We start from the raw sequence: 14,527 nt of genomic DNA, 5'->3' as shown, positions 1-14,527 counted from the left end.
ACACACACACACACACACACACACACACACACACACACACACACACAATGGAATATTATGCAGCCATCAAAAGGAATGAGATCTTGCCGTTTGCAATGACATGGTTGGAACCGGAGGGTGTTATGCTGACTGAAATAAGTCAATCAGAGAAAGACATGTATCATATGACCTCACTGATATGAGGAATTCTTAATCTCAGGAAACAAACTGAGGGTTGCTGGAGTGGGTGTGTGGTGGGAGGGATTGGGTGGCTGGGTGATAGACATTGGGGAAGGTATGTGCTATGGTGAGCGCTGTGAATTGTGCAAGACTGTTGAATCACAGATCTGTACCTCTGAAACAAATAATGCAATATATGTTAAGAAAAAAAAGAAGAAGATGATAGCAGGAGGGGAAGAATGAAGGGGGGCAAATCGGATGGGGAGACCAACTATGAGAGACGATGGACTCTGAAAAACAAACTGAAGGTTCTAGAGGGGGAGGGGGTGGGGGGATGGGTTAGCCTGGTGATGGGTATTAAAGAGGGCACGTTCTGCGTGGAGCACTGGGTGTTATGCACAAACAATGAATCATGGAACACTACATCACAAACTAATGATGTAATGTATGGTGATTAACATAACAAAAAATTTAAAGAAAACAAAACAAAACAAAAAAAGAATCCCATGGGGCTGTCACTGGGCAGTGGGCAACCTAGCTGTCAGCCCTGAGTCTCAGAGGGGCAAGCAACAAGCCACTTAACATCACCAGAGCTGAAGGAGAGAAAACAGTTGGTTGGCCCTTGAAAAGTTGGCCCTTGAAAAGTTACCAATACATCAGACGAGCTGTTTAAGATCGGTCTCCAAAGCACCCTTACCTTCCATAAGCTGTACTGACTAGGAAAGACAATGCATACAGGAGAATTAAACAATCTCAAAAATGTAAACATTAACAGCTGCATTAAAATTATTGAGGGAATTATTTTCATAAACAGGCAGGTTTATATACAACTATCTTCCACTAATAGTAAATTTATAAGGATTCACAGCAGTAAGATTTGTAAATCAGCGACAATTTTAACACTCGAAAATTTTATTTCTAATTCTTTTAAGATACTGTTTTCATTGTTCCAAATTCCCATCAGTTCCCTCTTCTGGATCAAAAAGTACTGAGTTCAGCAAAGCATTAGTTTTTAAATCCTGGGAACATGTGATTAAACCATGTAGTACGGACTTAAAAAGCAGTGATGGAATCCCCCCCAAGAAAGAACAGCCATTTGAATCTATTTATCTGTGTTTATAACTGAACAAATTATATAAATCATATATGCATTCATAATTATAAGAATTCTATGAGTCATGGACTAATGAACCAGCCTGAGCTGTCCCTCATAAACCACCCTGAGACAGAGGCTGCCTCACACCTGTGTCACCTCTATGTGGCCCCTCTGGTAGAAATGTGGCCGAGTGGCCTAAATGCTATAGCATAGGTTTCCAAAAAAGCTAAAGCGTTGCAGACTTAACACTTGATTCCTTCAGTAATATATCTACGAAAGAAATAAAAATCTGGGATAGAACACAATTAGGCAACATCCCCAAAGATGTCATCTGCTCAGCTGAAAATATTTTCTTCAGAAGAAAAACTCAATTAGGTAGATGCCCCCTTCATCCAGATTTTTCCTGTCAGGGAAGTACAGCCACCGTTCCACATGAAAAGTTGGCCTTAGAGCCCAAATTCTCTTGAATCCAAGATTCTGTAAATAAATGATTGTGAAAACTCTGAAATACAGGAAATTCTGTAAAGCCAGCCACCTGCTATTCTATTAAGGGGGTCAACTTACAGGGGAGTCACAAGCTCAGTCTGAAAAAAACAGTGATAGCTGTGACAAGGCTGAATTCATTATTCAGGCTAAAATCTAAAATGACCGAAGAGATTTGTATGGCCTTAAGTATATATTCAGTGTAACTCCTGTTCTTATATTTTGATCTTGCCATGCATTGAAGAAAAGTGTGTTCCTAAATGTCTTCTAATTTCAAAACTAAGATGCCACATGCAAAGCAGATATAAGTTTTCACTGCAGGTCTTCTGCTGGAATTACACATTCTAGGAAATGACAAGATAATACCTCCTCCTTCCCCAAAGATATGTTACTTAACTCCAAATAAATGAAAACTACTTATGAAGTTTCACTGAAATATCCCCTTCCAAAGGGAACTCACCATATGATATTAAACTTGGCTATGTGAGCCACCTGCTCCTGGAGGACCATTGTTAGAGCATCTTGGCACAGATTAAGCTCCTCCTCCAGCATACCGCCAAAATCCAGCACTATGGTGATGCACTGTTCCAAGATGACACCAAAAATCTGCCGGCTTCTGCTGGTGAGCCAGTCCATCCGCTGCTTGTAACTCTCCACAGCTTGTGTTAAATGTTCCACAAACTGATAGATCAGTTCTGGTTTAGCTGTCAACTTAATGAAAAGCAAAGCAGGAAAAAAAAAAAAGAAACAATAAAAACACACCAACATACATCATCTCAACTATCGTGCAGCCAGGAACAATGGGGCCCACTGAGCCATGGCCTCTGCTATCAAGAACTGGGCATTAGAGGTGCCTGGGTGGTTCAGTCGGTTAAGCATCTGCCTTCGGCTCAGGTCATGATCCCAGGGTCCTGGGATCGACTCTGACATCGGGCTCCCTACTCAGCAGAGAGCCTGCTTCTCCCTCTCCCTCTGCTGCTGCTCTGCCTACTTGTGCTCTCTCTCTCTCTCTCTCTGTCAAATAAATAAATAAAATCTTTTTTAAAAAAAGAAAATTAAGAACTGGGCATTAATAACAATTTTGTAGATGATCCTCTAAACCCCACATAATCCACGAGGAAGTGTTCCAATCTTTCAACTAAAAAAAACCTTTGGATGATTCCCCACAGAAGAAATGATGATGATGTGATCTATTCAAAATACAGCACTCTTTTTTAGAAAACATGTGTTTCTAAATTACATTTTATCTTTATAATTATAGAATTACCTTCACCAGCAAATGTCCAGGGGACATTTTAAGGAATTAGGTAGAAGAAAAGAACTTTCAAGGAATTAGGTAGCAGAGAGATCAGCAAAGGCAGATGGGAAAAAATAGGTCTCACTGAAGTTTTCCTAAGGATAGCATGCTAAAAATATTTCTGAAAATGCTTCTAGACATGCCAGCACATCTGCCTGGCTTCTTCTAAGGGATGCCACCCCAGTAACTCATCCTCCTGCTCATAACCTGTGCCCAGTATCCTCTTGTCTCTCAGACCAAGCTCCCCGGTACCTGGATCACTTGATCACTCATAGCTGCCACCAATACCTCTAGAAGCTGTCCCCAAAAGGGGACAGAGGCTTGCAGGCAATTTCTCATATATACAAATAAACCATCAGTCACACAGATCAAGCACAACCGTGCAAGGCCTCTCAGGATGTAGGGAGGCAAGAGACAGAAAAGGAGTAAGAAAAAAATGTGCCCTCTTCTGTGAAGAATCAAAGTTTGAAAGATCTGGTACTTATTTTTAACTTTAACAACCCTCAGAACACCCCCTAAATACGTAAATTGTTAAGGAAAATGTGTTTTCTGAACACACCACGTAACTCCACATTTTCATGCCTTGGTTCGTGCTGTTCCCTCTGCCTTAAACTGCTTTCCTTCTCTATCCCCTATGTCTCTCCAGCTTATTCCTCAAGCTCCAGCACCACTTCCTATTGCTTTCCATGGCTGCTAAAGGCAAAATTCCTAAATCTCTCACCAGTATCCACAGCGCTTATTAAACTTTCTACCACAGTACAGGAACCAGGGATCATGTCACAGGGCCTGTGGAGGTGATCAGATGGCAAAGATGGATGTTTTCAATAGTTCTGTACTGATTTCCATGTAGTTCAGATAAAAAATATATTGAGCACACCAAACTCAAGATTCTATGGATATTATTGCTTAGAACGAAGCTAAGTTCAAAAAGTAATTTAAACTTTTTTTAAGATTTGAATTTTTAAGTCATCTCTACACCCAACATGGGGCTTAAACTTACAAGCCTGAGATCAAGAGTCGCATGCTCTACCAACTAAGCCAACTAGGCACTCCTAAACTTTTTCAATATTTAGAAGTAACAGTCCAGGTGGTACATAGATGTACACTGACACAAACAAATATCCATAAAGTGATTTGATGGGACATGCATCTTCGTGAGCTCCCTGTGGTGGGCCAGGGTATGTGCAGGGCCAGTCACATTATGGGGTTATACAAGTCACGTATTGAATTGCCGGAATTCAGGACTCCAGTAACAGGTGCCGCTTGCTCTGTCCACGACTACCTGTAAAAACAGTCCTCTATTCCCAGGGCATTTGTCAGGTCAGCAGCTGCTCTTGCCTGTCTGCTAACCTTGGTCATACTACTCTTTCTTCTTTATTTTCAAGGAAAAACAAGGTACTGATATGCAAAGGTTTTTACTTTCTGATCAACATCTTCATGCACTCATCTCTAACAGGTCAAGTGCTTCCCTTCCCAGGTCCTAAGCCATAACTTTCAGCACTCTCCACACTGTCACAAGAAAGCCTCCAGCCCTGATAAGGCCTTGGATCCACTGCATTAATAGGAAGCAGTGTGCGCCTCTCCACAGAGGCCACTCCCAGACCTAGAAGCATGTCATAGGGCCTATCCATCAAGGGAACTCCGACTTACGACTTACGTTGTATACTCTGCCATCTTCGGGTCTGTAGAACTGTGGAAACAGGCCATCAGCATACCGGGAAGCCACAAGTCTCCCCAGAGAAGTCACATAATCTGCATTTTTATAAATAAAAGTAGTCAAAAGGGTGCATTATCAATGTTTCTTATTTTTATTTCAAAATGTTCTTCTCTGACACCATTCAAATTATATCCCCAGTGACACCAAAAATCTATGATGCTTGGTATTCTGTCCTAAATAATGAGGTGTTTCTAGGTGCTATTATATAAGCTAACCATTTATGACATGCATAATCCTTTAATGCACAAATGCACAGACAGGAAAAACAAGGTTTGTTTCTTGGTCTCCTGGTTCTTTTGTCCACAGTGATTAAGGCAAAGGTCAAAAAGGCAATACACAGTCTAAGCCCTAACAAATTAATAATTACATTAAATGTAAATGGCCTGAGTAAAACAATTAAAAGATAGTGATTGGCTTTCTCTGACTGACTTATTTCACTCAGCATTATACTCTCTAGCTCCATCCATGCCATTGTAAATGGCAAGATTTCATTCTTTTTTTATGGCTGAATGCCGTATGATTTCACTCATATGTAGAATTTGAGAAACAAATGAGCAAAGGAAAAAAAAAGGAGAGACAAGCTGAAAAACAGACTCTTTACCATAGAGAACAAACTGGTGATTATCTGAGGGTAGGTGGGTGGGGGAATGGGTGAAATAGGTGATGGGGATTAAGGACTGCACTTGTCATGATGAACACGGGGTAATGTATGGAATTATCAAATCACTATATTGTACATCTGAAACTAATATAACACTGTATATTAACTATACTGGAATTAAAATAAAAACCTAATAAATTTAAAAAGAGAGAAAAAATTAGTGATTGGCAAAGAGGATTTAAAATAATGACCCAACAATAGGGTATCTACAAGAAACTTGCCTCACACATAAAGACATATATAAACTAAAAGTGTAAGAGTGAAAAAAGATGTCATTTAAGTATTAAATAAAAAGAAAGCAGACTGACTATATTAATATCAAAAAAGTAAACTAAAGAGCAAAGACTATTACTAGGGATAGAGCAGAACATTATACAAATTTGAGTGTCAACCCACCAGGAAGACATAGCAATCCTAAACGTGTATGCACCAAGTAAAAAACTGCAAATATCTTAAGCAAAAACTGATGGAAATGAAAGGAAAAAAGGACAAACTCACAACTCTAACTGGAGATTTCAATACTGCTCTCTCAACAACTGATAGAATAACTAGACAAAAAGTCAGCAAGGATACTCAACACCACCATCGACAAACAGGGTTTAATCGACATTTATAGAAAAATCTACACAACAGAAGAATACACATTCTTTTACAAGCACAGAATATACACCAAGAAAAATCGTATCCATGGCTATTAAAAAAAAAAAAAAACTCAAAAAATTTAAAAGAACTAAAACCAGAGTATGTTCTCTGTCCACAATGGAAACAAACTAGAAATCAGTAACCAAAAGATAACAAGAAAATGTCCAAATTCTTGGAAACTAAATAACATGCTTCTGAAAAATCCATGGGTCAAAGAGGCAGTACAACAGAAGTTTAAAAAATACTTTAAACTGAATGAAAATGATAATACAACCTATAAAAAATGTGAGGAACACAGCTTAAACAATGCTTATATAAGAAGAAATGAAAAGTCACAAATCAATAATCTAAGTTCCCATATGAAGAAAGTAAAAAAGAATAGCAAAACAAATCCAAAGTAAGCAGAAGGAAATACATAATAAACACCAAAACAGAAATCAAGAAAATTGAACACAGGAAGGCAATAAAGAATATCAATTAAATAAAAGCTGGTATGTTAATAAGATTAATAAAACTGACAAAAGTAAAAGGAGAGAAGACATGAATTACTGATATCAGGAATGAAACAGAAAAAAAAAAGACCTTTCAGACATCAAAGAATAATGGAATACTATAACCAACTCCACACACATATAGTACACAACTTAGATGAAATGAATGAATTCCACAAAAAACACAAACTACCACAACTCTCATAATATGAAATAGATCATACCTAATAAGGAAATGAATTTATAATTAAAAACTTCTCAAACAGAAATCCCCAGGCCTGGATAGGTTCTCTGGAAAACTCTACCAAACATATAAGAAATAATTAAAATTCGGGGAGATGAACCATGAGAGACGATGGACTCTGAAAAACAAACTGAGGGTTCTAGAGGGGAGGGGGGTGGGAGGATGGGTTACCCAGGTAATGGGTATTAAAGAGGGCACGTTCTGCATGGAGCACTGGGTGTTATATGCAAACAGTGAATCATGGAACACCACATCAAAAACTAATGATGTAATGTATGGTGATTAACATAACATAATAATAAAAAAAGAAAGAATTAAAATTCTACATATTTTCCAGAAAACAGAAGACAAGGGAACATTTCCCAACTCATTCTATGAAGCCAATATTACCCTGATACCAAAACCAGACAAAGGCAGTATAAAAAAAGAGAAAACTACAGACTAATATCCTTTTTGATTACATGTGCAAAAATGTATTAGCAATATTGGCTCAATATTCAAAAACCAATCAATATAATCAACCAAATTAACAGCCTAGGGAAGAAAAAAAATCTCATGATCCTTTCAATTGACACAGAAAACTTCAATAGCCATTCATGGTAAAATTTCTCAGCACATTAGGAATATAAGGGACCTTCCTCAACTTGATTTTTTTTAATTCTATAAAAAACTTACAGCTAACATTATAGTTAGTGGTAAAAGATTGAAACTTTCCCTGAAGATGAGGTAAAGACGTCCACTCTCACCATTGCTGTTCAACATGGTACTGAAAGTTCTAGCCAGCCAGCACATGGTAAGACAAGGAAATACAAGGCATACAGATCACAAAGGAAGAGTGAAAACTTTCCCTATCTGGAGAGGACATGATGGTCTACCAAGAAATCCCAAGGAATCAAAAGCAACAAAAAAATCCTTAGAACTAGTAAGTGAGTTCAATAAGGTCACAGGATAGAAGATCAACATAAAAAAATTAGCCATATTTCTATATACTAGCAATGAACATGTGGAAACAAAAATTAAAAACAAAAAAAGCATTGAGTTAGGGAGCAAGATGGCAGAGGAATAGGAGACCTGGATTTTGTCTGGTCTCAGGAATTCAGCTGAATAGGGATCAAACCATTCTGAACACCTACGGACTCAACAGGAGACCGAAGAAGAGACTAGCAACAACTCTCTGAACAGAGAAGCGACCACTTACTGGAAGGTAGGACGTGCGGAGAAGTGAATCCAAGGTGATATTCGGGAGGATAGACGGCGGGGGAGGCGGCCTCTGTCGGCCGCTTCTGGCAAGTGATAGAGCCGCAGAGCACAAAATCGGAACTTTTAGAAGCCGGCTCCACTGAGGGACGTCACTCCAGTGGCTAAGCGGGGGGTGGAAACCTCGCGGGACAGTGTGGTCTCAGGACCCTCAGGGTCACAGAAAGACCAGGGGTGCCTGAGTGCGGCAGAGCTCCCAGGTATCAGAGTGGGGAAGCCGGCTGCAGAGACGGAGCCGAGGCGCGGGCTCTCAGCTCAGGGCTGCCATAAACTGTGATCCGCAGGACAGTCAGGCCACTGCTCCTCCAGCAGGGACCCAACAAGCGGCAGATCCGGGGAGACTCTGCTTCCTCCCCGGGGAGGAGCAGCACGGGAGCGCACCGCAGGGATCTGCTGGATTTGGAGACCACACGGGGTCGAGTGCCAGAGATAGAAACACTCGGTCACAGGCCGGGAGAGCACGGAGTGCAGCCAGAGACCAGGGAGACGGGAGTGACTGCTTTTCTCTGGGGGCACACTGAGGAGAGGGGCCCCGAGTTCTCGGCTCCTCCGGGCGGAGATTGGGAGGCCGCCATTTTCACTCTCGTTCTCCAACGCTGTACGGAAAGCTTACAGGGAACAAAAGCTCCCGAGAGCAAACCTGAGCAGATTGCTTAGCCTGGCCGGGCAAGGGCAGGGCAATTCTGCCTCCGCAAAGACATTTGGGAACCACGGCAAAAGGCCCCTCCCCAGAAGATCAGCATGAACAGCCAGCAAGCCAAGACCAAGTTTACCGATCAAGGAGAACAGGAGAACTCCAGCGCTAGGGGAATGCTGCACATAGAATTCATGGCTTTTTTTACCATGATTCATTAGTTTTTCAAAGTTAATTTTTTTAACTGTTTTTTTAATTTTTCTTTTTCCCTTTTTCTTTTTTTTTAAAGATTTTATTTATTTATTTGAGAGAGCGAGAATGACAGAGAGAGAGAGCACATGAGAGGGGGGAAGGTCAGAGGGAGAAGCAGACTCCCCGCTGAGCAGGGAGCCGGATGTGGGACTCGATCCCGGGACTCCAGGATCATGACCTGAGCCGAAGGCAGTCGCTTAACCAACTGAGCCATCCAGGCGCCCTCTTTTTCCCTTTTTCAACCAACATCTTATCAATCCCTTTTTTTAAAAAAAGTTTTTATTTTTCATTTTTAGAGTCATATTTTATCCCTTCATAGTAGTTACCCTTATTTTTGGTATATATATAAAGTTGTTCTCTCTTTAAAATTTTGAGATACAGTTTCTTCTAACAGATCAAAATATACCCTAAATCATTAGTGTATGGCTTTGTTCTAGTCTCCTGCCTGATCACATTCTCTCCCTTTTTCTTTTTTAAATCTTCTTCTTTCTTTTTTCAAACAACTTCTTATCAATTCCTTTTATAAAATCTTTTATAATTTTCATCTTTACAGTCATCTTCCATCCCTTCATTGTATCAACCCTTATTTTGTACATACATAAGTCTTTCTTCCTTTAAAATTTTAGGAGGCACTTTTTTCTAACAGACCAAAATACACGCAAAATCTAGTGTGTGGCACTGATCTATGCACTAGCCTGATCATATTTGATCATATTGGTTTTTTTGTATTGTTCTGTTTTTGTTTTTATCTTTTTCTTTTTGTTTTTTTTTCTTTCTTTTCTCTTTCTTCTTTCTTTCCCTTTCTTTTCCCCTGGTTTCAGGACTTTTCTGATTTGTATAGAGTATATTTGCAGGGGACGTTGTTAACCTGTTAGCATTTTGTTCTCTCATTCATCTATTCTCCTCTGGACAAATGACAAGACGAAAAAAATCACCTCAGCAAAAAGAACAAGAGATAGTACCGTCAGCCAGGGACCTACTCAATACGGACATTAGTACGATGTCGGACCTAGAGTTCAGAATCATGACTTTAAAGATACTAGCTGGGCTTGAAAAAAGCGTGGAAGTTATTAGAGAAACCCTTTCTGGAGAAATAAAAGAACTAAAATCTAACCAAGTCGAAATCAAAAAGGCTATTAATGAGGTGCAATCAAAAATGGGGGCACTAACTGCTAGGGTAAATGAGGCAGAAGAGAGAATCAGCGATATAGAGGACCAAATGATGGAAAATAAAGAGGCTGAGAAAAAGACAGAGAAACAACTAGAGGATCACGAGGGCAGAATTCGAGAGATAAGCGATACGGTAAGATGAAACAACATTAGAATAACTGGGATCCCAGAAGAAGAAGAAAGAGAGAGAGGGGCAGAAGGTATACTGGAGCAAATTATAGTAGAGAACTTCCCTAATGTGAGGAAGGAAACTCAAAATCCAGGAGGCACAGAGAACCCCTCTCAAAATCAATAAAAATAGGTCAACACCCCGACACCTAATAGTAAAACTTACGAGTCTCAGAGACAAAGAGAAAATCCTGAAAGCAGCTAGGGAGAAGACATATGTAACCTACAATGGTAGAAATATTAGATTGGCAACAGACCTATCCACAGAGACAGAGCAGGCCAGAAAGGACTGGCATGAGATCTTCAGAACACTAAACGAGAAAAATATGCAGCCAAGAATATTATATCCAGCTAGGCTCTCACTGAAAATAGAAGGAGAGATAAAAACCTTCCAGGACAAACAAAAACTAAAGGAATTTGCAAACACGAAACCAGCCCTCCAAGAAATATTGAAAGGGGTCCTCTAAGCAAAGAGAGAGCCTAAAGCAGCATAGTTCAGAAAGGAACACAGACAATATACAGTAACAGTCACCTTACAGGCAATACAATGGCACTAAATTCATACCTTTCAATAATTACCCTGAATGTAAATGGGCTAAATGCCCCAATCAAAAGACACAGGCTATCAGATTGGATTAAAAAACAAGACCCATCGATATGCTGTCTGCAAGAGACTCATTTTAGACCCAAAAACACCCCCAGATTGAAAGTGAGGGGGTGGAAAACCATTTACCATGCTAATGGACACCAAAAGAAAGCTGAGGTGGCAAACTTTCTATCAGACAAATTAGATTTTAAAACAAAGACTGTAATAAGCGATGAGGAAGGACACTATATCCTACTTAAAGGGTCTATCCAACAAGAAGATCTAACAATTGTAAATATCTATGCCCCTAACACGGGAGCAGCCAATTATATAAGGCAATTAATAACAAAAGCAAAGAAACACATTGACAAGAATACAATAATAGTGGGGGATTTTAACACTCCCTTCACTGAAATGGACAGATCATCTAAGCAAAAGATCAACAAGGGAATAAAGACTTTAAATGACACACTGGACCAAATGGACTTCACAGACATATTCAGAACATTCCATCCCAAAGCAATGGAATACACATTCTTCTCTAGTGCCCATGGAACGTTCTCCAGAACAGATCACATCCTAGGTCACAAATCAGGTCTCAACTGGTACCAAAAGAGGGGATTATTCCCTGCATATTTTCAGACCACAGTGCTTTGAAACTAGAACTCAATCACAAGAGGAAAGTTGGAAAGAACTCAAATACATGGAGGCTAAAGAGCATCCTACTAAAGAATGAATGGGTCAATCAGGAAATTAAAGAAGAATTAAAAAAATTCATGGAAACAAATGAAAATGAAAACACAACTTTTCAAAATCCTTGGGATGCAGCAAAGGCAGTCCTGAGAGGAAAGTATATAGCAATACAAGCCTTTCTCAAAAAACCAGAAAGGTCTCAAATACACAACCTAACCCTACACCTAAAGGAGCTAGAGAAAAAAACAGCAAATAAAGCCTAAACCCAGCAGGAGAAGAGAAATAATAAAGATCAGAGCAGAAATCAATGAAATAGAAAACAAAAGAACAGTAGAACAGATCAATGAAACTAGGAGCTGGTTCTTTGAAATAATTAACAAATTGATAAACCACTGGCCTGACTTATCAAAAAGAAAAGAGAAATGACCCAAATCAACAAAATCATGAATGGAAGAGGAGAGATCACAACCAACACCAAAAAAATACAAACAATTATAAGAACATATTATAAGCAACTCTATGCCAGCAAATTAGATAACCTGGAAGAAATGGATGCATTCCTAGAGATATATCAACTACCAAAACTGAACCAGGAAGAAATAGAAAACCTGAAGAGACCTATAACCACTAAGGAAATTGAAGCAGTCATCCAAAATCTCCCAACAAACAAAAGCCCAGGGCCAGATGGCTTCCCAGGGAATTCTACCAAACATTTAAAGAAGAATTAATACCTATTCTTCTGAAACTGTTCAAAAATAGAAATGGAAGGAAAACTTCCAAACTCGTTTTATGAGGCCAGCATTACCTTGATCCCCAAACCAGACAAAGACCCCATCAAAAAGGAGAATTACAGACCAATATTCTTGATGAACATGGATGCAAAAATTCTCACCAAAATACTAGCCAATAGGATCCAACAGTATATTAAAAAGATTATTCACCATGACCAAGTGGGATTTATCCCTGGGCTGCAAGGCTGGTTCAACATTCGCAAATCAATCAACATGATACAATACATTAACAAGAGAAAGAACAAGAATCATATGATCCTCTCAATAGATGCAGAAAAAGCATTTGACAAAGTACAGCATCCTTTCTTGATCAAAACTCTTCAGAGTATAGGGATAGAGGGTACATACCTCAATATCATAAAAGCCATCTATGAAAAACCTACAGTGAATATCATTCTCAATGGGGAGAAACTGAGAACTTTCCCCCTAAGGTCAGGAACGTGGCAGGGATGTCCACTCTCACCACTGCTATTCAACATAGTATTAGAAGTCCTAGCCACAGCAATCAGACAACAAAAAGAAAGAAAAGGCATCCAAATCGGCAAAGAAGAAGTCAAACTCTCACTCTTTGCAGATGATAGGATACTTTATGTGGAAAACCCAAAAGACTCCACCCCAAAACTCCTAGAACTCATACAAGAATTCAGTAAAGTGGCAGGATATAAAATCAATGCAGGGAAATCAGTGGCATTCCTATACACCAACAACAAGACAGAAGAGAGAGAAATAAAGGAGTCGATCCCATTTACAATGGCACCCAAAACCATAAGATACATAGGACTAAATCGAACCAAAGAGGCAAAGGATCTGTACTCAGAAAACTATAAAATACTCATGAAAGAAATTGAGGAAGACACAAAGAAATGGAAAAACGTTCCATGCTCATGGATTGGAAGAACAAACATTGTGAAGATGTCAATGCTACCTAGAGCAATCTACACATTCAATGCAATCCCCATCAAAATACCATCCACCTTTTTCAAAGAAATGGAACAAATAATCCTAAAACTTGTATGGAACCAGAAGAGACCCCGAACAGCCAGAGGAATGTTGAAAAAGAAAAGCAAAGCTGGCGGCATCACAATTCCTGACTTCCAGCTCTATTACAAACCTGTCATCATCAAGACAGTATGGTGCTGGCACAAAAACAGACACATTGATCAATGGAACAGAATCGAGAGCCCAGAAATGGACCCTCAACTCTACGGTCAACTAATCTTTGACAAAGCAGGAAAGAATGTCCAATGGAAAAAAGACAGTCTCTTCAACAAATGGTGTGGGGAAAATTGGACAGCCACATGCAGAAGATTTACACTAGACCATTTCCTTACACCACACACAAAAATAGACTCCAAATGGTTAAAAGACCTCAACGTGAGACAGGAGTCCATCAAAATCCTAAAGGAGAACACAGGCAGCAACCTCTTTGACTTCAGCCACAGCAACTTCTTCCTAGAAACATCGCCAAAGGCAAGGGAAGCAAGGGCAAAAATGAACTATTGGGATTTCATCAAGATTAAAAGCTTTTGCACAGCAAAAGAAACAGTGCACAAAACCAAAAGACAACCAACAGAATGGGAGAAGATAGTTGCAAATGACATATCAGATAAAGGGCTAGTATCCAAAATCTATAAAGAACTTATCAAACTCAACACCCAAAGAACAAATAATCCAATCATGAAATGGGCAGAAGACATGAACAGACATTTTTCCAAAGAAGACATCCAAATGGCCAACAGACACATGAAAAAGTGCTCAACATCGCTCGGCATCAGGGAAATCCAAATCAAAACCTCAATGAGATACCACCTCACACCCGTCAGAATGGCTAAAATTAACAAGTCAGGAAAAGACAGAGGTTGGCAGGGATGCGGAGAAAGGGGAACCCTCCTACACTGTTGGTGGGACTGCAAGCTGTGCAGTCACTCTGGAAAACAGTATGGAGGGTCCTCAAAAAGTTGAAAATAGAGCTACCGTATGACCTAGGAATTGCACTACTGGGTATTTCCCCCAAAGATATAAACGTAGGGATCCAAAGGGGTACATGCACCCCGATGTTTATAGCTGCAATGTCCACAATAGCCAAACTGTGGAAAGAGCCAAGATGTCCACTGACAGATGAATGGATAAAGAAGATGTCACACACACACACACACACACACACACACACACACACACACACACAC

At 39.7% G+C, this 14,527-nt stretch overlaps 1 protein-coding gene across 9 annotated transcripts in view; it reads right to left on the bottom strand.

Moving 5' to 3' along the window:
- The window catches only part of VWA3B (von Willebrand factor A domain containing 3B), a 246,473-nt gene that overhangs the window by 209,327 nt on the left and 22,619 nt on the right, over positions 1–14,527 (bottom strand). For 8 of the 9 annotated variants that reach the window (XR_012379855.1, XR_012379857.1, XR_012379860.1 and 5 more), the window contains 2 exons: positions 4,693–4,787; positions 2,199–2,449 (listed from right to left, as the gene is read on the bottom strand). Coding sequence is in view for 3 of the 9 variants with exons in the window: in XM_073897813.1 (XP_073753914.1) it covers positions 2,199–2,449; positions 4,693–4,787 (346 nt within the window). In the remaining 6 variants the exon portion in view is untranslated. The remainder of the gene's footprint in view (positions 1–2,198; positions 2,450–4,692; positions 4,788–14,527) is intronic. The other variant, XR_012379859.1, reaches the window with a different exon arrangement.

Source organism: Callorhinus ursinus, unplaced genomic scaffold (genome assembly GCF_003265705.2).
Source record: "Callorhinus ursinus isolate GAN/ISIS: 27379988/994484 unplaced genomic scaffold, GSC_fseal_2.0 scaffold10, whole genome shotgun sequence".
Taxonomy (NCBI): domain Eukaryota; kingdom Metazoa; phylum Chordata; class Mammalia; order Carnivora; family Otariidae; genus Callorhinus; species Callorhinus ursinus.
The sequence above is the reverse complement of the archived record's forward strand: the minus strand, read 5'-3'. Positions and strand labels throughout refer to the sequence as shown.